The following is a 26,542-nucleotide window of genomic DNA, read 5'->3' as shown; positions in this document are numbered from 1 at the left end:
TGGCAGAGGCCTTCCTTGATGAGGGGGGCGTGTGGCAGGGTGATGTGACGGGGCAGCAGTGGCAGCTGCAGCGGCAGCGCATGTGGGTAGCCTGAGCCCCGCATGCACGGTCGCATGGGCGATGACCGAACGGATGGTCTCGGAGGGACAAACGGGGAGGCGCGGCACGCAGCGGGCGGGCCGGCCGCTGGCGTGCAGCGGCGCCGGAGCGGGCGACCGGCCGGGCCGGCGGCTTCCAAACCCTGCGCCGCCGCAGGCCGCAGGCGCCATTGAATTGAGCCGCGCGCCCGCCGGGAGGCTGCTCCCGTGCGCCGCCGCGGGGCCATCGGATTCCTGAACCGGCCGGGCGGGCCGGTGCAGGCGTGCTGCGTGCAGGGCGTCACGCGCGATATAATTTCTTTGTTGTGACGCTGCATTCGCAGTTACTACTCCGGCTCCCCGTGTTCTGGCCGACACTATACAGGCGACTTATAGTTTCTATAATATTAATTATATTATTATATAAAATTTTTAGTTTATATAGTATCATAATAAATAAGAGAATAAACGAGAGAGTGGAAAGAGGAAGAAACAGGATCTAATGCAAGATCCAGTATCAACATGAGAACTTTCTTTTATTCGTCAACATAAGAACCTAGACACTATCCAGTTGTGTATTGGAAGTGAGATAATGTCATTTTAATAGATAGATGACTGCTGTAATGAACTACTTCATATTTTTAACCATGCACGCAGATGTACTCCCGTCAAAAAACGGCCGCATCAAGGATGGAACACGCTGAAGCGTTCCCTTCCGGTTAGTTCAGGTCAATACTAACTAAGGCCCCGTTTAGTTTACAGGGGTTAAAGTTTAGCCCCTGACGTCAAACGAGAATTTTGCTATTTAGAGGTGTTAAATAAAATCTGTTTATAAAACTTTTTGACAGATGAGTGCTAATCGCGAGATGAATTTAATGAACCTAATTAATCTTTAATTTGCTATAGTGATGCTTACAATAACCATCCGTTAGTCATGAACTAATATACCTCATTAGATTCGTCTCATAAATTAGCACAGGAGTTCTGCAATTAGCTTTATAATTATATTTTATTTAATACTTATAAATAATATAATAAGATTTTTTCTAAAGTTTAGTCCTATGAGGATTTTTGTTGGATATGGCAGTAATAAAACTGATACGTGCCACGGTGTCGCGTGCGTGCAGGAGTGACTGAGCGAGCACGTTGGAAGTCAATCGCGCCGACTCTTCCAAGCTCCCAGCTGACTTTTGCTGATTCCTCTGCTGCCTCCGGCTTCGTCAATGTACGTTTTCCCTCTGACGAATGAATGAACTAGCCACTAGTAACCAGTCCAGCATACACCGCTTGATAACCGGTTCCTAACTATAACTAACTAATAATTGTCGCGGGTGGGCCCAAGGATTAGCTAGCTCCGGAGTACTCCGTAGAAGGCAGCTCCATCATCAGCCATCATCATCATGGAGCCGCTTGGACATGATATGATGCTGGGTGGTATTGGTCAAACATCGCGTGCAATTACTTAATCTGATCTGTTCGAAAAAATTACTTAATCTGCCCTAGCTAGCTAGCTAGCTCAGCTTGCCGCAGCTCCGGCGGTCCGGCCGGCCGGCCGCCGGGCTGGCGCGGCGGCGCGGGGCGTTTTCTCCGCGTCCCAGCTGGCCGGACCACCCAGTCCCTGCCAATTGTCTCGCTCGACGGGTTTATCCATCCACGCATACCCATCCCAGTCACCGGGCGAACGATGATGATTCCCTCCCGATCAAGCAATGCAAGCTGCTGCTAGCGTTGATCGCGGCAGCTTGATTGGCTGGCGCGATCCATCCGCGGATCCAGCTGCTGCTGCTGCCGCTAGGGTTGTTGCGCGCCAGCGGCCGCTGATGCTGCTCCTTGATTCGTCCTCCCGCACCCGTTGTTGGTTCGTTCGTTCACACGGCCGTCCTCGCCTGCTCGGTTTGGTGGTAACCAGACATGATGCCAATGATCAGTAGGTGTTGGAGCGTAGTTGCTGGTAGGATTAGCACATGCACGGATTACAAAGCCTACCATTTTTGTGCTTGGAGAAGAAAACGAGTGCATGTCGCATTACGTTGCTACGCCACGAAGCTCCAGAGTCTTCTCGACCACGTAGCTTACAAGCTTTTTAGCTTATTTTCTTTGATAGAATCTGCATGCAGGAGAGTATAATAGTAGTATTCTTTTTATTTTTCATTTGTTGGTTTGCCTTGGGACTACTTCGTGCAGAGTAACAGCGAAGCCGTTGGGTGTGGCTTCCTCCGAGAAAGGAAAGACGTAGAAAGCCGTTGGGCCAAATCATTCCCGACCCGTCTAAAACCAGCATCTCTCTCGCCATAGTGGCCCAATCAAATCCGGCCCGGAACTGAGAGAGAGTGAGAGATATTTCCCGTTTCCTTTCCTCGCCCCACAAGACGAGAGATTTCTCGCCGCCTGAAAACGTCACTCGACGAGATTTTGGTTGAAGACGGAGACGCGCCGTAAATAGAAGTTGTTGAAGGCAGAGAGGCAGGCACGCCACAAAAGTCATCAGCTTATAGGACCCTGCGTCTGAACACTCTTTCCCTATCTCACTCATCCAATCCATCCAAGCCTATAAAAGGAGAGCGGATGGCTCCCCTGTGCTTCCCTGCGTCTCGTCTCTCGTCAGTATTCAAACGTGGCAAAGCATATCATCTCACCCTGTCATCGTGATCGCATCCTTGCCCCGTCGACCGTCATGGAGGAGGGGAGGGAGTTGCTCGTCATCGTCGCGAGGAAGAAGAGAGGAGTCGCCTGCCGGCCATGGCCATCTCACCGGAGGAGTGATGGCGGCACCATCCCATCGACCATCACTAAGGCCTCCTCCAACAGCCTTGGCGAAATCGCCGGCGGAGGCTGAGGTGGAGATCCATCGGAGTAAAAAAAGCAAAAGATATTCCCAGCACTTCTCAATCTTGGTGCCCTCTCTCTTATTGCTCTGCCAAACTAGCTATGCGCTAGTGATGAAATTACACCTAGCGAACACCTTTTATGATTTATCTCTCCACCATGTCATCAGATACCAGCGACATCGCTACTTGTTGGAGGAGGTCTAAGGATGGAAAACAAGAACGTCCTAACCTTAGGTTTTGCCTTTTTATTAATAACATTTTCAAACTTTTTTAGAGGAAAACTTTTAACTTGGTTCGAAATCCGATTTAAAACTTCCAGATCTTCCGTGTGGAGCCTTTTCTGTTATGGAAAACTCGGAGTCATTCGTTTGTTCTCGTAACTTTTTCTCAGTGTTTTTTGTTTGTGGTTGAATGGAGGACAGGGGAAAGCACAAAGCACTGACATCGCGAAAAAGCGGCACTGTTTTGGAAAACAACTTCTTTTTTTTTGCAACAAAAGGCCGAGCGCGTCCCCGCGAAAAATATCCGACTTCCAGCGCGGCGCCGAACCCGAGCTCTCGCGGGCCCCGCGCGCCAGAGACACACACGCAATACGCGCACGTGCCGCTTTGGAGTTTGGAGACGAACGGAACACGGTCCCGGCAAGGAAAGCGAACCAGCGACCACCGTTCCGATCCCGCGTGCGGCGTGCCGACCGCCCGCCCCGCGAGCTCCAACCGCCTGCGGCCGCCACGTCAAGTCTCCTCCGCCGCGCCGCCTCCCGTTCCGTCCGCTCCAAGTCCACACGGAGTACAGAACGGGTCCTTTCCCACTTCCCCCCTTCCGCCCCCAACCAACATCGGCGCAAGAACCGCCATCGAAAGCCTTGGCCCTTAAGCTTAGCCCCCCGCCGACCCACCTCGTCGCCGGGATTTCGAATTTTCCTTACCTCGAAAGGGGAAACTCCTGGTCTTTTCTTTTCTCTCTCGGGCGAGTTGGCGGCGGCGGCGGGGATCGCGATGGGCGCCGCGTGGGAGGAGGGCGGCGAGCGGTCCCGGTCGTGGTACCTGAGCCGGGAGGAGATCGAGCGCGACTCGCCGTCGCGGCGGGACGGCGTTGGCGCGGCCAAGGAGGCCGAGCTCCGGGCCACCTACTGCTCCTTTATCCGCGACGTCTGCATCAGGCTCCAATTGTGAGTGGTTTCCTCTTTTTTCTCCCGGCCTTCCTTTCCTCTCCCCCTTTCCCCAATTTCGTTTTGAGATGTGGATTCTGCTAGGGTAGATGTTTGGGCATCGGCGGCCGCACTGCGGTTCGTAAATGCGCGTTCGCTGGAGTTTAATTTTACTGACGAAAGCTGTTCCTTTTCCCCCTCTGTTGTCACAGGCCGCAGATTACAATCGCCACGGCAATCCTGCTCTGCCACCGCTTCTATCTCCGTCAATCCCATGCTAAGAACGAGTGGCAGGTAAAGCTACGCGCAATGCATGCGTACATACCTGCCTGATGCCGTCGTGGCACCACCCAATACTTCTCTGAGGTTTATATGCATCGTGCACATGGGATCCCAGTGCACATTGGTCTCCGGAGTAACCCTGTTAAGAGGATGGTGCTAGAGCTTACTGTTGAACCTAGCGTATGTGGGGCAGTGGGGGTGTTGTTGCTACTTGACCTGATATTGTATTTAGGTAGGATTGGTGGAGTGTATGGTAGCCTTCTCTAAATAACAAATTCAGGGGGCCAGACCATGATTTATCGTTGATTATTCGTCCATTAACTGATTTTTGGCATAGTAATAAGTTATAAATGCCTCATTATATGACTGTAGAAACCAGAAGCTTGGCCTGGCTTTCACATGTATTGGGCTAAAAGGGATGGCGTACTTACCTACCCATTCCTACAGAGTCCCTAACTAACCATTTTTCTTTTGTTTCTTGAGAGATTAACTAAATTCCTTTTTTTGTGTAGATACTTTAAAAGTGTAAATACTTTTCTTTATGGCCATCAGACCCTAACGTTACCTGACTATGTACCTTCGTTGGGTTTAGTCGAGGGTATTGTGTCATAAGAAAATTACACAAGTGTGTGGGTCTACAGATGCATTCAAGGTGGCTCCAGGTGAAATATGTCTATGTGTGCGTACTTGGGTATGCACTGTGTTGTAATGGTCGGCTGGTCGCTTTGAGTGGCATAAACCGTGGTGGTTTTTTTGTTTTTTTTAGTGAAAGATGTGCTGTAATTGTTCCCGAGGAGTTGAACAATTTTTCCATCTTAAACAATGGGTCTGGATCTGAGTCTTATAGCTTTTAGCAACTTACCTGGAGCATGTAAAATTGCAACCATGGACGAAGGTGTGATTCTTTTGGAGCAACTTTATCGAACTTGAAGCAGCACTTACTAATATAATACTCTTGCCAGTAAGTATTAGCAACTTGCTGCACGGCTATTTAATTTCTTTGTAGTAATATTTTTGAAATTATGTTCTAAATTCTTCCTTTTGTGATGAATATATCTCCCTTTAATCTTGCACAAAGTTGACTGCTCTAATTATAGCAATACAATCTTTTACTGTTCAATCCATTCTGTTTGTTTGCTAACACTTCAGGTTACTCACCGATTCTCTGTTTTTTCAGACTGTTGCAACTGTTTGCATATTTCTTGCTTCAAAGATTGAAGACACACCTTGCTCATTAAAAAGTGTAGTCATTGTGGCATATGAAACAATGTATCGGAAAAACACTGATGCTGCTAAGAGAATCCACCAGGAGGTATTTAAAACTTGCCACAATTATTTCTCCTGACACCTGTTGCTTTTGTAATGTTTGATTGCGTTGTTGTTTAACTTTTTTAATTGAAAAGCAGGAAGTTCTTGCTAAGCAGAAATCCCTGATTTTGGTCGGGGAGACACTATTGCTTTCAACCATTAGGTTTGATTTCAATATACTGCATCCTTACGAAGCACTAAAGCTGGCTCTGAAGAATCTGGGGATCTCCCAGAAGGAAGTGAGACAAGGTGCCATGAGTATCATTAATGATACGTAAGTTGCTTGAGCTATTATGTTAACTTAACTCTTCAGGGAACTGGCATTTTTTTTTCCTGAGCTGGTTTTGCACTTGTATATGCAGGCTTCCGACTACTTTAGTTGTGCAGTTCAAGCCACACTTCATAGCTGCTGGATCGCTCTTCCTTGCTGCTAAATTTCATAACTTCATACTTCCTTCCAAAAATGGTAGAGTATGGTGGAATGAGTTTGATGTTGCACCAAAGCAGTTGCAAGGTATACAACAAAAGAAGTAGTTTTTTCTTGGCATTCATTTTAACTTTATTAGTTTATTTCTCAGTTCCATCAGTTTTCTGTCATGTCTGACGATCAATTACACCTGCAGATGTTATACAGCAAATGACTGAGTTATTTAGGAAAAGGGACCCACACTCAATGGGTCCTGTTATCAAGCCAGTGGCAACTTCTACTCCGACAGGTAAACATCAGATCAAGCCGACTCCAAATCTAACTCCGCCTCCAACAAATAAACAGCAGATCAACGCGACTCCGACTCCGATGAATAAACAGCTGATCAAGCAGACTCCAACTCCGACTCTGATGGATAAACATCAGGTCAAGCCATCTCCACTTCCAACTCCGATGGATAAACAACACATCAAGCCGACTCCAATTCCAACTCCAATGGTTAAACAGAAGATCAAGGCGATACCAGCTCCAACTCCAACAGATAAACAGCAGATACTAAGCACTCCAGATCCTCCTCTGAAGCATACACAATTTTCAAGGAGAAGCTTTAGCAATAGCAATACAGAAGCTTATGGATATGTGCCTTTCGGCAGTTCATTTGATGACAAGTCCACCGGCAGGTCAGCAATGTATGAAGAGAATCAGTATCCGCGAAGGTATGAAGAGAATATGTATAAGCGAAAACACATAAATCATAACTTGGATCAGAGGTTAGGGGAACAATCTTACCAGGGCATTCTGAAGACTGCTCGTGTTAATGAAGCAGAAATCAAGTCATTTGGCAAGAAGTCTACCAGCAGGTCAGCAAGGCGAACATGTGAAGAGAATCCATACCAGCAAACACACATAAATCATAATTCAGATGCTGTTGCTATGGATCAGAGGTTAGAGGGACAAGCTTGCAGGGGAAATCTGAAGGCTGGTTGTGTTAATGAAGCAGGAATCAGGGACTTGAAGAAAAGAAGAGTTCAAGAGGTTACAGGACTGCAAGCTCCTGTTCATAAGTCTGATACAAATGCTTGGAGGTATGAGAGGCAAGTTAGTTATGTTGGAACAAATTCATCTTGGAAGAAACAGAAGATTGGTAGAAGATATATTATATAATTTCCTTTTTATTCGGTAAAGACTGGGTTGTCTGCTGGACTGCTACTGGGACAAAGGTGTCTTCAAACATAAGATGTGGACGGTCTGTAAATTTAGTTACTCGGGCACATCAAATGCAACCAGCTTGCACTGAAATGCCAACAAATACTTTTGACGATGTCTAAGGCTATTTTCTTATTGGTGCGAATGTATATAGATGAAAATAGCAGATTCTGGACATCTAATGTCATTCTTTTTTTTGGTAACTGAGCTGAATGGCCGAAACAAATTTTGTAGACTGATGCTTCGACCTGTATATAAATTTTTTTAGCAATGTTCATATGTATGTTGGATTGCTGAGGTCGGTGTCCCAATACTGTATGTATACTTTGTGAGATCATCTAAGGCCACGTACTCGTCTACCCTGCAAATTCTCAGTTTCGGTGCCATTGTATCTGTTTTGTGCCTTGGAAAGTTTTGAAGCAGCTAATGCTTTTCTTTTTGTTAACGGGAAGATTGACGTTTCTTTTTCATCGACACCATCTACCCTACACATTTGATCACCTCCTTTTGGAACAGTTTCGACAGACTGAAATATATACTGTATGGAATTGCTACGACTGTCATATGTTTAGCAAGTCTGTTTCAACAAAAATCTAGACATGTTTTCGATATAGAATTTTTTTGATAAGCTTCGATATATAAGTGTTGATCGTTTTGGTTTTGTAACAAAACTAAACGACCTACGCTCGGAATGGATGACCTATTCAACTTGAAGCTTCAACTAAAATGACCTATTCGGTGTGCAGATGGAGTTCCAACTTGAAGCTTCACGGCGACGTTTGCGGTGAAAAGATTGTTTGCTCGATAGAGGAGGCAATCTTTTCTAGGCGCGCCCACAACACCAGTTGTTAAACCCCTTTTACAAGCATCTGCATGACTATCTCCTGGAATGTTTGGAGGTTGGTGCTAACAAATTTGAAATTCGGGACATATATGTATGAGTTGGGATGATCATATAAAATTCACAAAAAATGGAATTATAAAATCTAAATTCATTGGAAAATTGGGCACATTTCTTTTCTTTCACATGCTCCGCAGCGCTAGGCAAGGTGGGTTCGGAATTCGGACCCATTTGGGTCGTCCAACCGCAACGGCCCATCTCCACATCACCGAGCCGCTCCCACGTTCGCGCCCGCCGGAATCGGCCGCCGCATCACGCACCGGCGGCGGCGGCGTCTTCTCCGACCGCCGCACCGGCACCCATGTGGAAGCGCCTCCTGGAGACGACCAAGCAGGCCGCCTCCTCCGCCTCCAAGTCGGCCATCACCGCCGCCGTCGCCCCCAAGCCCGCGACCTCCGCCTCCGCCTCCGCCTCCGCGTCCAAGGGCGACACTGCGGTCGCTGCCCCGAAGCTCTGCACCCTAAAGAGGCCCTTCTCCGGCCGCCGCGCCGCCGTCACCCCAGCCACCGCCGTCACGCGGGCCTCCCTCCTGCGGCTCAAGCAGGCTGCGGCCTCGAAGAAGACCACCTTGCCGTCCTCCCTCATCCAAGCTCACGCCCACGCCCTAGGTAACAAGCAATGGGGGGAACTACCATCTCCGTTCTCTCTCTACCTCTCTTCCATATGCACTAGCCTCTGGCTCCGCTCTCACCCTTGTTCCTTCTCCTGTGCAGACGAGGATGATGCCCCTGAGGCTCTCACCAAGGCGCTCATGTCCGTCCTAGATGGTACCATTGCACTTCCATATAATCCTGCAACAATTTCAGTTCCAACTGTGGCTGTGACTGTGAGTTATCATTAGTTCAATGCTCAGGGCCTGATGACGCGGAAGAGGCGACGCCCTCCGAAGCACCAGTGGACTCGGAAGATACTGGGGAGGTTGCTACTAGCAACAACATACTGGACTTTGAGTGGTTCAAGTCACCGCCATCGGGGGACCCACTGATGCATTGGAGGAGGGAGGTGGCAAGGGAGAAGAAGAAACAGTACATATTCAAAAACGTCGAGAGCCGCCGCTACACGAAGCTGATGCAGTTGTGCGCTAATAAGCTTGGCACAGAGTCGACGATTGAATTTTTTGGAAAGCTGGGGAGGGAAACAGGGGTCAGGGAGTTCAATTCATTGATTAGGCTTTGTCTAGACAAGGCGAGGGCTTGCAAGGATGTTGACTCCGCCGTGGAGTATATTTACAGGGCTTACCACCTTTTTGAGACCATGAGAGATAAGGGGTTTACTATTGAGCAAGATGTTTATGGCCCATTCCTCTTGTATCTTGTCGATGTGGGGTTGTTGGAGGAATTTGAGATGTTCACTGCATTCTTTAAGGATGTGAATCCACAGTCCTTCTCTAGAATAGCTTATTATGAGATGTTGCTTTGTATTAGAGTTCAAGATGAAGAAAAAATTCAAGAACTTTGTCACTCTGTTGAAGACTACAACAAGGAAGCTCACTATGACATAGCAGGTAACCACCCAAATATCGTAATCAGATTCTTCTTTTCTCTTACTCGTTCACGATAATTTGGAAGTGCTGATTTAGATGCATAATGTGTTCAAGCTTGCATACTGACAGATGATTCTCACAAGTGCCCTATCGGACTCATCTGTTTTGCAGAAAGTTACATGTTAGCCTTTGCTGAAAGCGGCAGAAAGGAAGATCTGATCGCCTTGTTGGATTTGCTTGATCTAATGAAAGTTTCAGGCTCAAAGTACATATCTAATATATTCAAATCATTGGGTAGGCTAGAACTAGAGAACTATGCTGATAAACTTCTTCAGGGGATGAGGTCAAAAGGTAATAAATTAAGTGCAGGTTTTTTACATTTAGCTCACATTTCTTTGTATGTCAATAAGATGGACACAAGCACTCAAGTAATATTAGCAGAAAATCTTTTCACTGAAGTTGCATTTTCTTTACCACTAAATAGTGCTGAGCCTTTTCTTTCTTCCCTTTTGTGGTTTGCCTTAAGACTGTTTTGTTTTTTTGTTTCAAAATCTTCTATCTGCTAATTTTTTGCTTTGTGGTTTCAGGATGTGCTGATGGAACCATTTCACTCTTAATTTTGGACTATGCCGCAAATATACCGAACATAATGGTGAGGAATCTTTTATGATGACTACTGGTAACATTCATAGCTTCTAATATAAAATGAACTTTAAATGCAATTTGTTGCATCGGAACGAACCACTAGTTTCCTGTATCATCAATTTAGTAATAACTTTACAGTGTAAAAATTGTATTGTTTTACGTTTTCTTCATACAGTAAAAGGATCATGCTAAACTTCCAAATTTAAGTCACTTACCTGCCAAAATACATTGCATTGGGAGTAATTACTGAGAATAGTAGAAGTTGTCCAAAAAATTAGTCAAACCATTTAGAAGGATGACATTTGTCATCATAGATCGCTGCTAGAGACCTTGTGTCGGTATCTTGCCAACTGACAATACGCCTTGGATTCTTGAGGTATCCTTATGTTAAGCGATACACTTATTGAATTATCGTTATACTATGTTAATTGTTTTCCTTTCATGGTTATTACGTTAGGACTTCCTTGCAAAAAAATATTTTGCTTCCCCTGTTGCGTCATTGCAAAGAAGAATTTCTCCATGTTTGAAAAAAGTGTAGGAGATTATCAAGTTAACGAAAGCCCTTATACCTAATAAACTTTGTTTCTAGACCACCTTTTAATGATGTTTTTTTCTTGAAGGTTGAAGACATGTTAGTGGCATTTCATAAATGGCATGATAAATTTGAGGTAGCACCCTCTATTGCTGCATACAACAAGATCATCTCTAGATGTTGCAATTCATTAAAGGTAATGACACATGCATTCACAGCCTTATTGTGATCCTAATTGAATGGATGATGTGATATGCCGCTTTATCAATCTTTTTCAAAATAGTGGAAGTTGCTAAACTCCTGTCATTTGCCCCCCAGGCATACAAGCATTGCTTCAATGTTGCTATATTGGTTATGTTCATAAGTGTTATTTTACCTTTATATTTTTGTCCTCCTGCTGGCTTGGGTATTACTGAACCAACTTTACGTTTCCAAATTGTGTAGCATGGAGTGCAAGGTTAATATGTGTTTCACCTATTATTTCATTTGACCATCTTCCCAATATTTTCTTTTTGTAATTTATTTAAATTGGGTGTCAGAACTTCTACCACCATATCAAAGGTAATTTTTCTTCTTGCTCAATTGAATCTGGATGCATTGAAAATTCTTGGTTGCTTGGACCCCTGAATGATCTGGTTCTGGATATTGGGTGAGGTGAGAAAAGTGGTGAATGTGCGATATGCGTATTCGAGAAAATGCTTGGTATCAAGTTAAAATACCTTTTAAGTCTAAAGTTTCCTTTTGTTGACTTTAAAACATTTCTTGCAGTTGACACACCAAGTTTTGCATCAGTTGATTGCTAAACAATGATATTAACACTAGAATTTATTTATCCCACTTCAAACCGATATCAAATATATACATGTGGTATGCTAAATTTGGAATAAGCTTAGCTTCGGTTCTGAGTGTTTGAATTCATCTTTACTTCTCAAAGCAATGTTGTAACTAATTTAAGACTTGTTGCAGATTAGCTTAGCTCTTGATGTAGCTGACAGCATGTGTAAATCCGGTTCCAATGTGCCAATTGAGTCGTTTCACCCAATCATAGATGCTTGTGAACAAGCAGGCGAACTTCACATGGTAAGTACAAGAGCTTGTAGGTGTATCAAGCAGGTATCTGTTACTTCTCACACCAGTTATGAGGATTTGTCTGGTAGGGAATTTTCTCTGGTAGGTCAGAGGGATCTGTCATTTCGAGGAGCACTTCCCTGATGTAAATGGTTGTATATACATGAGGCAACAAGCTTAAGCACCTATTTGACCACAAGCTTTTCCAGTATGAACTCAGCCTAACCTATTTTAAGTTAAAACACAAGTACTGCCACATTTTCTTAAGCTGTTTCAGCATAAATTTGATTGTTGGTGACATTATGCCACCTATCACAAGTTTATAGCAAACTCCATGGCATATGTGTTAGCGAAACCCAATTTGTATTTCAAGGCCCAAAAGGCCTAGCCATACACATTTAATGGGTATGAAAAGCACCCCTTCCACAAGATTCATGATTAAAAACTATTGGTAGTCTGGCACATAGCAATTCTCTTTTTCAAAAGCAACCCTTAATGTGATCAAGTGACATCTTACTATGAGCAATAATCAATGTTTGCTCTAATTTTGCAGGCCCGCCCCATGTATGATTTGATCCGTCACCACAATTTGAAATTGAAAAGCGAAACATTCAGAAGCATGATAAGTTTATTTGTAAAAATGAAAGATGTAAGTCATGATGCTGGACACCTGCTATGTTTTTGGCCTCATGTGAAGCTGTTGCTTATCGATCCTTGTTTGCAGTTTGAAGGTGCTTACAATATACTCACAGATGCTGAAGAATCTGGGGAGATATCAACTGTAAGCCTGTATAATGTTATAATGCTCGGATATTATAGGGAGGTAAATTCTTGGATCACCGTTTCTTCCATTTGTTTATCTTGACATTGCATACATTACTGTATTCATTTATATTCCTGAATGGACAGTGGCCCTATTATTGACCAGTATATTTGTTCAGTTAGCTTATATTCTTAGTCAGTATGATGCGTTTACACCTACGAAATGACACATACTTCACTTGTTTGCTCAGTGTTACTCAAATCTTTAACATGTATAACAACTCCAATAGCCATGCACACATTTTGCGGATCCGTATAAAAAATCTCACTAAGTTGCAAAGGCTGCTGAGAATGACATTTTGAAAAAAATCTCCCTCTATCTACCTATATATCTATTTGTACCTCTTTTGGCACTAATCTGTAACTTTGAGATTGTATGTTATGCAGAAAAACTACAATGGAGCACAAATGGTCATGTCTCAAATGCAGATTGCTGGAGTAAAACCAGATTCTGAAACATTCAGTTATTTGATAGTGAACTGTGAGTCTGAAGAGAACATTGCTAAGGTTTGCCACGTCCCAGACCATTTGTTATTGCCACTGTCTCTTTTTATATTGTGGTTTGTGGAAAGGCACAGGTCTTGGTTCTGGAGGACCTTGTCTTAGCAAAAACGACCTAGTCTAGCTAAGTACTACCATATCAATTCTTTCCGCTCACCTAAACATATCTCTAGTCAATCAAAATTTCTTTTAATTGGTGAAGTCTGTTTGACCTTGGATAAGCCTCCATCCAGCACAACACATCCTGCACTATCATTACCTATAGTTTCCCATTGTAGTTCCATTGCAAATGACTGTGTGAAACATATTTTGTAAATTTTTTTCTGTGTATTTTTCTAATGTTTTAACTGCTTTGACAGTATCATGACCAATTACGGCAAGATGGAATTCAAATTACTAAACATATATATATGGCACTCATTAATGCATACACAAGACTTGGGAATTTTGATATGGCCAAGCAGGTACATGGTTTTTGCTGATCAGAATGTTCTTTCATTTAGCTGCTTTCGTTCTTCAATTCTCTCGTATATTTATCAGTATTGCGGAATGAGGGCTATGGTGTTCTTTGTTACATTGGCTATGTTAAACTGTTGTTGCCTCCTTAGGTTCTACTGGATAAGGAAATACCACGTAAGCTCCTCAGTGACATCAAGAGTGCACTTGTAGGAGCGCTGGCATCAAATGGCCAGGTATTGGATGCACTTCGCATGTATGACGATATAAAGCAATCTGGAGGCTCGCTAGAGCCAAAGGCTGCCATTGCCCTGATTGTGAGTAGATCTGTGAACCATCTTTCCTGTTGAAATAAGCAAATCTGCACAGTTTAGAATTAATCGTTGTCTCCATTTCTTATAGCATTTCAATTTGCCTCTGCAGGATCATATTCGAACAGAAGGTGAACTGGATAGAATGCATCAACTTCTTGATGAGCTGAATGACTCAAGCTGCTGGTTTGACGGGTGTGGCAGAGCTGTTCTGTACTGTGTTCAGCACAACTACCCTGAGTATGATAGCTGATGTGTTGCCTTTCTACATCATTTAGTCAAACTTATCACGATATGCTTTATGCTATGTCTTTTTTTTGCCAGTGCTGCGATTGATTTACTTAAGCAGCTCAAGGAGAAAGACGAAATGAGTACCTATATGGTTGTTGATCAGGTATTCTTTTATTGCTCTTTTTGGGCTTTGGGATCCCTGATGGCCTCCGATTTCCGCAGTTTGATCAAAATCACCCGTGTACTATGTTAACACATACACCTCTCTTGTGAAATGTGCAATTTTACACCTTTCTCTTGTGAAAACGTGCAATTAGTTTGTTGAAGAGTTATTGCATAGTATAAAATGATCAGGGGTATCTATAATCAAGCTTACAGATGCAATAGTTCACTTTGCATTTGTCCCCATCTTTCTTTTGCCTAATGCACACTTACTGGAAATGGAAATCAACAGAAGATCTCATGTTAATTAATGCTGTTCTTTACTTTCCGAATTGCACACCCTTCTTTTTCCAGTGTGTTGAAAGCACTTTCCCCTTCTGTGTTGCCTGTTCCTTGGTCTCTGTTTCTTTTCCATGGAACAAGCATTTTTACTGTTTTTTTTTGCCTTTGGTGAGCATTTCATGACTTCTTGATGCAACCTCTCTTGTTTTCTGTTAGTTCGAAGAAGTCATTCCATTTGAATTGTGGTGACAGTATGAGTTGTAATCATTTTTTTTATTTTAATGAACAATATAATTGTTCTACTGTATTTGTTGATAATGCGAACGGGTGCCTAGCCGGATTGGTTAGGTAGCCTCAGTAGCACTCCTCAGGTCCTGGGTTTGACTCCCGGTGGGAGCGAATTTCAGGCTGGGGTTAAAAAAATCCCCTCGCCTGCCTCCACGCCAAAGAACGAATGGAAGGTCCCGGCCCGCACTCACACGGGTAACGGCGCCCCCGTGTAAGGGTGGGGCAGGGGTTTGGGGGTCTTCTCAGTCTGCGTGAGAGGGCTTCTCTTATTCAATGCTCGGGGGTTTCTTCCCCCCACAGGCCGAGTTTTTCAAATCCCTCTGAATTGTTTTCCTTAAGGATGTATTAAATGTTCCAAAATACATTTCCCTGTGAGCTACATGTTTCCCTTCCTTTCGGCTTCCATTGTAACTTTGCTTACTTGCTTGAATGGTTTTTCAAAGGTTTTTTGCCAAATATGGGAAATGGAGATCACAAATTTGGATCTTGGAATGGTGCTTCTCCATGCTGTCAAAGAGCTCAGACTTAATGTTTCTCGGACAAGCCTTGATTTTCTTCTCAGTGCATGTGTAAAGTCAAAGAATTCACAGCGTGCCCAGCAGATCTGGTCAGAATATGAATCTGCTGGTCTTTTACACAACGTGCTGACTTCCTTGAGGTTGGATCATAATAGTACATTTACAGGTTGATTTTTCTCGTGGAGCCATGTAGATTTCTCTGGATGTGATTTTTGTTACATTTGTGCCTGCAGGATGTATCAGGCTCTTCTTTCATCCGGGGGACGGAAGGCAGCTGAGAAGTTGCTGAAAAAGATATCAAAGAAGGACGAACATGTGCGCTACATAATAGGAGCTTGTCGTATAACATACTGCAGTGAGGATTTGAAGCCTTCTGCTACCATTAGGTTTGGTTTGGAAAACAGATCTAGTTCAAAACAAATAGCTGCAAATGAGGGGGCGGAGGGGTAAGAGATCTATTTATTTTTACCCCTCCAGTTCCATGAAATACCGAAATGAAATGAAATCAATTCTTTTGCTCAGGCAAATCCGTTCTTTCTTGCTTGCTCCAATCACCTTGGATCGCTGGCATTGAACCACATAGTTTTAAGGAATTGGTGAAAATTTTCTAAATATATCTTGTATGCATATCAAGGCCAATATGAAGCCTTCAGGCAGGCTGAAAGACAATAGTAATTTCAAATTGTAGCTAAACAGCCAAAGGCTGCCCTGCCCCTTCATAATCGGCTTTTCTGAACATTATTTGCAACGTTTGAAGTTGCTACATGCATTACTGTTTCTAGCTTGAAACAAGCAATCATACATCCAAGGCCTTGCCAAAAGATCATGAGACCACTAGCCATATTTGAGGCCCCCCTTTGGTGTGACCACAGGCCACCATTCCTGCCAGCCCCACTTGGCTTAATGGCCTTAGCCAATAGAGCCTTAGCCTCCCTTCCCATAGTGCAATCCATGTGACCACAAGAGTTTGGACACTGTGAAACAAGCTAGCAATACTGCCCCACAAGGTCTCAGTGCCTCACCAACCAGGAAAAAGATCTGCTGATTAGTTCTGTGTTCCGGAGCGGCGAATCTGTCGTGGGAACCATGACTTGTTTATTTCATTACATGCAACTGCAAGAGAATATGTGGCTGCAATTGTGTTGCATATGCATTGCATCATGGCTTCCTCATGTCAAGTTCCTGTCTGTGACTAATGGACCAGACACTAGCATTACCTTAAAACGTGCATATATGTCTAGATAGAGCAAACATAAAAAGGGAAGAAAACAACATTGCATTTTGTGCTGTCCTTTTTCGCCGTTTCCTTTGAAACCCAGCTGGTACCTTGTATGATTCTGATAGCAATGTTTAAGAAAATTGTGCATTGGCCCTGGAGACAGCAAGAAAAGCAACACCCACACTTGCACCCTAGATATAAGATGAATTCAGGGTCTGATGATCTGCTTTTCTATGAACGGTGCGCACATACAATGTGTGTACTTGAAGATATGAACGGACATGGGGTTTTAGAGATATGCTGAAAACGAGCGGCCCGTTCGTGTCCCCAGATGAAAGAATCAGGAACCAGCAAGCTTATGATGCACGACGGTTTGGCATATACCCTAGACATGCACACTCCTGGTCTCCATCGCAAAAGATTTATTTTATTTGTTTGCTTTGCACCCCTTTTCCTTTACAGAAATGTTTGCACTTTGAAAGGTTTAGGACCAGTGGTGGAGTGGATTGGATGTATCATGTAAGGTATCCATGCTGGAACAGAGCAGGTTGGAACCAGTTAGGCCGTCGTGTCAATCCTTCTCCAATGCTCAATACATCCAAAACTTTAGCATCGCAACAGAATTGCATCTTCTTCTTTTTTACATCTTTTTGTGCGCAGAAACAGCTTTAACGACCCTCAACAATGTAAGACATTTAAGTTTTAATTGTCCCAAATCAAAACTTTTATATTCACGGCTAAGTTTATAGAAACAATGCCAAATAAGTGCACTACCAAGGCATATTTCATATTGGATTTAATAAAGTTAATTTGCTGCTGCAAATGCTGATGTATTAGTATTCACTGCACCAGCATTCGGCTAAATTTAGAGAAATTTAACTTAGGACGAAACTAAAGTATCTTGCATTCTGAAACAGAAGCATCACAAAATATTTTATATGCAACTGTGACATGTCTTGAGTTTTAAATTCACGCGAGATGATTATATTAAAGAAAATTAACCTAAAATGGTTAGTTTGCAGTTTCTCTCCCATATATACTGCTATCTACTGTATTGTAGGACATGATGCCAAGGATCCATGGAGAGAGAGAGAGAGAGAGAGAGAGAGAGAGAGAGAGAGAGAGAGAGAGAGAGAGAGAGAACCGCTTACATGGTACAGGTGGTCTGGTATGTGTTTGGTGCGAAACCAGCACCCAGGTTTTGAAGCAAGCATATGCCTGGATGCCACGCACACCACCAGTACCACCAGGCACCCGGCCGTCCGGGCCAGTTCATGAGCAGCAGAATGCAGCAGCTTGGCCACTAACCGGTTGACATGCAGGTCGATAGTGCCAAGCCACTCCACTCATCCGAAACTAAAGGTGCACACAAGCACAAGCTAGCACACACCTTTCTCCCACCTCTTGAATCTCTAGGAGGAGATTCCACTTTTGCCATGTGGTTGGTTGGGTAGCCCCACAAGCCGTGCATGTAGATGTTGGTAGAGAGAAAGAGAGATACAGAGAGAGATCTGTGTCACACCTTGCTACTATATATCCATGGATGTTTTCTCCATGGCCATGAGCAGCCGTCCAAGTTGGTGGCCAGATGTGGGGGTCTGGATCAAAAGGAGCTCTCTGCACGCACACATTCTCACTCAAGATCTCCTTTTGACCTCGACTTGTTGAAACCTCCAAACAAATTGATATTTTTCCCAATGTGTTTTTCTTGTCGTTCTCGCGAGCCTTGCGCTTTGAGAACGTAACTTTCCGTTTTGAAAGGGCATCAGGATGCCGAGTCGTCTGCACGTACTGTTCATGGAGCAGACATACATGTACGCCTGGCTAGTTACATTATTAGACGTGGATCCGAATAGAAGAGGCCTATGCTACTCTCTCCATCCCAAATCATTAATCGTTTTTAGCTTTTCTAGATATATTAATTTTGCTATGCATCTAGACACGACATATATCTAGATACATAGTAAAAATTATATACCTAGAAGAACCAAAATGATTAATAATTTAGAACGGAGGGAGCAGTAACATAGACATGTACATGGGCTTGTACAACTCGTGTCCAAGGATGATTTTAGTTACCAATATTGGTCAAGGACGGATTAGATGAGAATGTACGTACGTAGTTAGACATTCCCCGTTATTCGTTAAGTAGCCAACGGTTGTTTTCAAAGAAATGTCGGTTAAGGATTGCTCGCTGCTAATTTGTTTCCTTCTTCATCGGAAATATAGTTGTTCAGATTAGACTGCAAATTAAAACACCACATCCACAAAGCAAGGAAAAAAAAGGTGAAGAAGGACGATGACGACGACCCTTTTGGCATTTGAGAAAAATACCAAGGGAACGTTGCATGTACTGTAACGAGCACGTACGTACAGTTCATTTGCAAGTGCAGTAGGCAGGTCCGTGCAAAGCAGACACGCCGCCAGTAGTGCTGCTTGCTTAACCAACACCATGCATGCATGTCGTCACCTTGCATGGAGTTGTCATATGTCCCTCAGCTGGAGCACCACTACCGCACCTCGCTCCAGCAGCAGGAGGCACGCAGACACAGGCAAAGAAGCCAGTGAGGTTGGTGGATAGGGCTGTTATTGGATCCTTTTTTTTTGCATTGCTTGTGCCTTGGGTACTAAGCTAAGCTAAGCTACCTCTCCGTGTGCAGCTCGCCTCTCGCTAGTGGTGTCACCTCATCTCATCACCCGCTGGCCGGATACGCAGATCGATCGGCCGGCCTCGTTGCTCATGTGGTCACCACATCTATCCATCCATCAGGATAACGCCGCAAATCATCCCTCTTTTCCCTGGCCTCGGCTTGTTCCAGATCGAAGAAGAGGGCAGCTCGTTGTCGACGACACAGATGCATGAATTCATTGCGTTGGCCGGAGTCGATCGACTTCTTCCGTGTGCCACGTCGTCAAGCATCCATGCATGCGATGTCTCTTCGGTGCATGTGGCATCTCAAACAAACACCGGTACATTCTATATATGGTACTGAATAAAAATCTGGTTCCTCGTATGGCACTACAAGATTCTGTCGTTCTTATTTGACATCAAGATTTAACTTTCATTCCTTTAATTTCTTGACACTTCAGGTATATCCATTAGAAACTTCCGTCAAATTCACTCTCAATATGTCGGATATTTAATATGTGGACCAAAATACTTCTAATATATGTTAAATATCTATTTTTCATTGAATAATTATCTAACTAAAGTTGTCAAAATTGGCAAACACAATGTGCAGCTTCATATTGTCCTTCGCATAACTCATGGTAAATTATTCAATTTCATTGTTGCATGTTCTATCCATATATGACAAGAACTTCTATACTAGATAAGATGAGGGGTAAAAATATTTTTCTTGGTGAGATATACCAGCCAAACTAACGGAAGTGTCAGGAAAAAATATATCCCGATGTCAAATAAGGAGCATAAATGTCAAGGAAGGAATGAAAAATAAATCTTGATGTCAAATAAGGGAAGCAAAAAGAAAAATTAATGTCTTATAGGGAACCAAATTTTTATCTGATATACTATATAGGGAATTTTCTCCAATCTATTCGGATGGAGGATGAACAATGTCTAGCTGTTGCGTGTTTACCTTAGATAAGCACTATTTGCATTTGTAAAAGATAAGTCGGTTTCCCTAGCTATAAACATTACGGTCTGTTTGGATGGGCTAATGCTAAGTGCTAAACTTTAGCAAATTTTTAAATCTTGACTAAAGTTTAACACATCTCATTAGCACTCCTACTTGAATAAACTAATGCTAAAATTTAGCATTTTTGGATATTAGTACTTGGATCCAAACGCTCTTAAAATAAATTGCATACTTTTCTGTATATTGTACCTCCTCTGTTTAGGGCATCATCACCAAGGAACACTTCATCGCAGGGAAAGAATGAAAATAAAGAGATTATCTGAAACGGTAATGCTAGGATTCGGATGTCCGACGTGCATAAAAAATCGGACGCTCCGACCTATGATCTATGTTGCAAGAGATAAATATTGGTGTTGCAATTATTATTTCTTTATGTCGCGCGGTGGATGTTGCATGAAATATGATATTAATGTTGCGATGGAAATTTTCTATTCTCAAATTGGACATCAGAGTTATTTATATGTATATATATATCTTTTTTATGTTGCAAGCGTTGATTTTGATGTTGCAATTATTATTTATTATTTATGAACGTTGCGGATAGAAAAATTCTCATCTCACGTCTGGACGGCAGTGCCGCATCTGAAAAGAGTGGCGCAGATCGCTGACTACGGTACATAACGTACGACGTACGTACCCAGCTGACTCCGAAAGGAGTGGTGGCCATCAGATCTGATCACCCGTGCTGTTCCACTAGTCGTCATCGTCAGTCAGTAACGCGCGCATGTCAGACCGAGGTCGCAACCCTGCTGGTGGCTCTCAACTCGATCATCCGGCGCACGGTAGCTAGCCAGATTCAACGAACCAACAACCCGTCTGACGACCGACCACTTGCGAGCCCCGATCTGCTCTGGTTGTAGCCCGGTCCAGTCGGCAGTCGCCATGGATGCCTAGCTCAGCAGCAGCAGCAGCAGCAGCAAGCATCTACCACTCCTAGCTTAGATATCATAGCTGCTGCCAGCCTGCCAGGCCACCATTGCTAGCTAGCTCCAGAGGAAGGACTTGTTGCTGGCGTCAGGATCGCGCGAAGCTTCGCGGCTGGACGATGTGGGCCCCGCTTTAAACTGGGGCCGTTACGCCTACGCCCGAAACGGAAGGTGGTGGTAGTAGTACTGCTCGTCGGAACGCCAGATCACGATACGTGCGCCGCGCGCCACTGTTTTCCGCTGTCGGGGCAGCACGCGGCCGTAACCATATCCGATCCCCGGGCCACCATTGCTGGGGGTTGAGGCGCCGCGCGCGCGAGCATGCATGGCCGCCATCTGTGCCGGCGGCCGGCCCGTCGCGAGGGCGGCGTGGCTTCGCCTGCGCGCGACGCGCCATGGAGGTGAAGATCCGCCGTCGATCCATCCATCTGGAGGCTTCCGATAGATTCCGACACGCCGCCGGCCGATGGGGTATGTGCCTTCGCTACCAAGCTATCTAGCTGGCTGCTGCCGGGGGCCGCGGCCTCAGGTGAACGTGCGGCGCGGTGGCGGAGGAAGTGGCCGCGCTAGCTCCTCCGATCCCTCCTGCTTAATTGCTCCATTTCGCCACAGCAAATTCGTGGCCGGCCGGCCCGGCAGTTTTGGTCGATCGGTTCTGTAATTAATTAGCTAGACGGCCGCCACACACGAGGGCGGATCTATCCCCTCATCGGAACTGGCGCCGCCGGCCGGGGGGCCGGCGACCCACCACACCCCACCACCGTGCAGCAGCTTGCACCGCTCCTGCATGCACGACACGCATGTGCGGCGCAGGTTGAGCAGGGAGGAGCTAGTGATCACTTGAATGGCAGGCACGTCGGCGCGGAACAAGCCAGCAGACGAGCTACTACAGTGCACACGCATGCATGCGCGCGCGCGCTCTCTCTCTCTCTATCTGCGTCATGCCGGTACCGCCGGTTGATGCATCTCCTGAGGGCTGAGGTGAGGTGAGAGTCCATGGCAGTAAAACTTTTTTTTCTTTTTTTTTGCGAGTGCCGCAACCAAGTTGCATCGATCTTTCGTGCGAAGATCAATTGAGCAAGAGCCTACGCAGACGCATCCTTGCAGGGAAAGAGAGAAACAGACACGCGTCGCCTGCCACTGTGCCACATACGCAGGGAGGGCAAGATCAGAGTCAGAGCAGAGGCCTTATTTATTGGCTTCGCAGTGCTAGAATGCTAGTAGTAGATCGGAGGTCGGCATGCGTGGCTCCCAGCAGCGGCCTCCACGTACGGGCAGGCATGGGGGCTACCAGCGCAGCTACGACCTCCACGAGAAGATGACGCGCGCTAGCCCTTTTGGCGACATGGAAAAGGACGGACACGGCGGCATGGAGGCGCCGAGGATGCAGCAGCAGCAGCAGGCACTGCAGCTCTGAATCTCTCTCGCAGGCGACCTGATCTGATGCATCGGCGTCGCGATCGAGACCATCGGTGTGCGCTTCTCGCTGCGCGGCATGCCGGCCGCGAGCGCCGGTTCGGGGAAAGCGGCGGCAGCGCCGCATGGGCGCGAGCGAGCTCCGTCTCCCCGTCCGGCCGCTTTCTGCCGCGTCCGATCCCCGGCCCTCCCTCTTTCCGGTTCCAGCGCACGACGAGAAAGAAAGAGCAAAGGCGCTCGCGCTCGCGCTCGTGCATCTGGTCTGTGTCTGGTTGGTTGCTTGGAGTGGGCTCGATGCTGCAGGAACCGGCCGTGCTTTCGATCGAGTTCTAGCTCCTAGCTAGCTAGCTACCAGGACCCACTGACTGTGTACACAATACTGGGAGCGCAGCTGGCTCCTTTCGTCGTCTGCAACTTTTGCGTCTAGGTATCTGTTTCCCTTTGTTCAGTTTTATTCTTCGGCTCGTCAGAATGGATATTGTTGAGGGACGAGGAGCAGTTATCTGAATAGCTGATGATCCACATCCCGTAGGAATTCGGGGGCTGTGATTCCTTTTGTTCCTGCTCATTTCTTCGCGTCAGCTTCAGAGTGCAAAGCCGACGTGGGCAGACGTGCCCGATCTACCACAGTGCGAAGCCGTCGATGGCAGAGGCAGAGGAGCGTAGGCCAACGATCCCTGACAGGAGAAATGGATCTCGACAACATGAGGGGAGAAATTTGGCACAGTTGTTGGGCTCCAAATTTGACCATGGATATCTAGCTCTCTAGCAGAACTTTATCTTCTTTTTCCCCCTCCCTCTCTCTCTTCCATCACGGACTACTAGCCAGGAAGGATGGAGCCATGGAGGGGAGAGGTTCGTGTCCGTCCAGGTCCAACCGTTGAATTCGTGCAGACAGGGCCCCTGGGGCTTCGCCACTTGCGATGGCAGATTCTGCACGCGCGGCTGCCGTGTGCTGCTCTAGATTCTCCGAAGCGGAGGATGATCGGCTGAGCGACGACACCGCGATACCCTAGCCTGTTCCATCCTATCCACTCAATAATGTTCTTCGTCTCCGTCCTGGCCGATCTCGATCTGCGCCAATGTCCGGGCGAGTTACCCGCCCATACGCGTAAATTCCTTTGGATTCTGAAAGGTAGAGACAGAGTTCAGCATTGGGAGAATTCAGTCAGGACTCAGGAGGCACATCGTTGCTGAAACGATCCTGAGCAATCTCAATTCATCCATGTGGAGATGATGCCCATGGCGAAAATGTAAGAGGACCCACCGACCCACGAGGAGGAGGGTCGGGGCTCAGCTCCGCATGTGGATGGACATGATGGCGCCATGGCGGGCCGCCGGGATTGGTCCGTCCCGTCCGTTGAAGCGTACAGTAGTTTTCTACTCGCCCCTGCTCTGTTCATGCCTGCCTCCATGGCGGAAAAGCTCGGGTGGAGGGAGCTGGCCTCGCCACCTGGCGGCAGCAGAGCAGAGGAGCACGAGGGCACCTGTCCTGCTGCTCCATGGATGGATTCATGGATGCCTCGCCGCCGCTGCGTCCAGGTCCATCGATCGGGCCCGCACGTGCGGCCACGGCGGGCGCGCGCACGCACGGGCGGCCAACCAGCGTCGTCCCGGGCAGTGAAAAGAAAAAGAAACAATCGGGATGAATTTTTATTTACCGTGCTCTGCTCCGCCTGAACCTGGAGAGTATCTCTCTCTGCATCCACGGCTGCTCTTGCTGCTCGCGGAGCCCGATGCAGATTCGGATCGGTCACGGTCACGGTCGAGCAAGATTCACCGCTTGATGAGCTAGCGGTAATGGTGAAACCAGCGGAGCCTCTCGCCGCCGTTGATCTCACCGAGCGGGGCGGCCGCCGCCCGCCGCCCTGTCTGTCAGGGAACCGGAATCGCCGCCTTTCGCTTTCCATGCAGTCTCCACCCATTCCCATTCCCATTCCCATTCTTATTCCCGACTCGAGCCGTCGAGCTGCGCCTGCTCTGCGTTGCTCTACTACCTCTACGCCTCCCCCGGAAACGGATTCCCACCTCCCCCATTCCCCGCGGCTATAAATCCCCGCGTCGTCGCTGCGCCAACCGCCCTCCTCCCCCTCCTTCCTCTCCTCTTCCTCCCGGCAGATGCGCGGGCATCTCTCCCACAGGCAGGAGCAGCGAGGAGCCCAGCATCTAGCCTAGCTAGCCAGCCACCGTCCACCGACCACCACCACCACCACCACCGATCGAATCGGGTGCTGCTGCAGCTCCGACCGCTTTATAAGGCCAGCCCGCCCTGCTCGACCGCCTTCGACCTCGCCGCCGCCGCCGAAGCCGCGGGCTGGTTGCTCCGATTGGGAGTGCCAATCGGAGCCAACAACAGGGGAAGCACATGCTGCCTTTCGTTCTAGAGTTCCTCATTGATGTCGCCTGTGATCAGTGAGATCCTCCTCTCGGGGTTTATGATCAACTCCACACTCCGGCGACGCACCCATCTCGTCCAGTCCTTCTCCGTCGTCTTCCTCTACTGGTTCTATGTCTTCTCATAAACAACTCGCCCCCATCACCGCGCCCCTCCCTTCCTTCTTCTTCTTCGCCGTCGTCGTCTTCGTCCTGCCCTCGTCGTCTCCTCTTTCTCTTTAGTAGCATCGTCCTCCTCCTCTGTCTCTCTGTCGTCTCTGTCTTCGTCGCCGTCGTCGTTGTCTCTGTTTCAGTTCAACAACTAGTAGCTTTCTGAAGCTTTAGCTTTGCATGCACTTCCCTACTTCTGCTGCTACCAAAGATCTTCTGTAGCGTCCCCTAATTTACCAACAACAGGAAATCGAGGCCAGAAAAAAGAAGAGCTCCGATTTCTCTGGTAGTAGCGTGTAATAAGGAAGAAGAAGAAGAAGAAATCAAGGAGCAGGGAGCTGCTCTGCTCTGTTCTTGCAAGAAAGGGCGGTTCTTAGAAGGAAGGAAGCAGCAACGATGGCTTCCTCGAGCGGGAGCGGCAGCTCGGGCTCGCTCTCCGCGGCGACCGCGGCCCTTGCCGCCGCCGCGGGCACGGAGGAGGAGCTGCGCGCGCTCATGGAGCAGCGCCGCGCCAAGCGGATGCTCTCCAACCGCGAGTCCGCGCGCCGCTCGCGGATGCGCAAGCAGCGCCACCTCGACGACCTCACCGCGCAGGCCGCGCACCTGCGCCGCGAGAACGCGCACGTCGCCACCGCGCTCGGCCTCACCACGCAGGGCCTCCTCGCCGTCGACGCCGAGAACGCCGTCCTCCGCACCCAGGCCGCCGAGCTCGCCGCGCGGCTCGCCTCCCTCAATGACATCCTCGCCTGCATGAACACCAACGCCGCCGCGGCCGCCGGGGCCGTCGCCGTCTCCCTCACCGCCGCCGCCGCCGCTGTTTCCGCGTCCTCGGACCCCTACCTCGCCTTCGATGGCGCCACCGCCCTCGACGACCTCCTTAGATCCTGCCCAGAGATGTTCCCGCTCTGCTAGCTCAAGACTGGGATCACCATGGCATCACAAAGCATCAAGAAGGGAAAAAAGATTCTTCTTTTTTTTTTTGCTTTTGGTGTTTCAGGTTAGTAATTTGCTAGTGAGATGGAGCTGAAATCAGATCACAAGGTGGTGAACCATGGAATTTACTGTTACTGTATTGTGCTGGGGGTAAGCAACTGAGCGCTGCACCTAATTAACTAAGCTAGCTGCTGAGATTAAGGTTAATGAACCACTACTAATTACCATATGTAACTCTTAAGTTCTGCTCTGGTCATTGTTTTCATGTACTGTGCCACTCCACTATGTAAGAATCAGAGCAGTAACCCTACTAGTATTTCTCCTTCAAACAAAGGAAGTGCAATATATATTTTACAGTTTACTCTA

General features: G+C 46.8%; 3 protein-coding genes across 4 annotated transcripts; all 3 read left to right on the top strand.

The window, feature by feature from the left end:
• The first annotated feature begins 2,670 nt into the window (after positions 1-2,670).
• Positions 2,671-7,653, top strand: LOC112888988 (cyclin-T1-1-like). Its single transcript, XM_025955439.1, has 6 exons — positions 2,671-4,077; positions 4,269-4,350; positions 5,516-5,650; positions 5,745-5,920; positions 6,009-6,160; positions 6,270-7,653. Exons 1-6 carry the CDS (start codon positions 3,905-3,907, stop codon positions 7,235-7,237), a joined length of 1,686 nt encoding a protein of 561 aa, XP_025811224.1. The 5' UTR covers positions 2,671-3,904; the 3' UTR covers positions 7,238-7,653.
• Positions 7,654-8,342: 689 nt separating this feature from the next.
• LOC112872710 (pentatricopeptide repeat-containing protein At4g04790, mitochondrial-like) lies at positions 8,343-16,006 on the top strand. Of its 2 annotated transcripts, none has more exons than XM_025935786.1 (16): positions 8,343-8,788; positions 8,894-8,947; positions 9,034-9,684; positions 9,835-10,014; positions 10,251-10,315; positions 10,929-11,036; positions 11,807-11,920; positions 12,462-12,557; positions 12,633-12,731; positions 13,118-13,237; positions 13,591-13,695; positions 13,840-14,004; positions 14,111-14,238; positions 14,323-14,392; positions 15,405-15,619; positions 15,713-16,006. In XM_025935786.1, the coding sequence occupies exons 1-16, from the start codon at positions 8,482-8,484 to the stop codon at positions 15,927-15,929; spliced, it is 2,694 nt and encodes an 897-aa protein (XP_025791571.1). In that variant the 5' UTR covers positions 8,343-8,481; the 3' UTR covers positions 15,930-16,006. The 2 variants fall into 2 exon arrangements, with proteins under 2 accessions (XP_025791571.1, XP_025791566.1); XM_025935781.1 differs by having other exon boundaries at positions 9,022-9,684.
• Positions 16,007-24,767: 8,761 nt separating this feature from the next.
• LOC112877370 (bZIP transcription factor 11-like) lies at positions 24,768-26,542 on the top strand. The gene has a single exon (XM_025941665.1). It carries the CDS (start codon positions 25,640-25,642, stop codon positions 26,153-26,155), a length of 516 nt encoding a protein of 171 aa, XP_025797450.1. The 5' UTR covers positions 24,768-25,639; the 3' UTR covers positions 26,156-26,542.

The sequence above is a fragment of the Panicum hallii genome, chromosome 1 (genome assembly GCF_002211085.1).
Source record: "Panicum hallii strain FIL2 chromosome 1, PHallii_v3.1, whole genome shotgun sequence".
Taxonomy (NCBI): domain Eukaryota; kingdom Viridiplantae; phylum Streptophyta; class Magnoliopsida; order Poales; family Poaceae; genus Panicum; species Panicum hallii.
The sequence above is the reverse complement of the archived record's forward strand: the minus strand, read 5'-3'. Positions and strand labels throughout refer to the sequence as shown.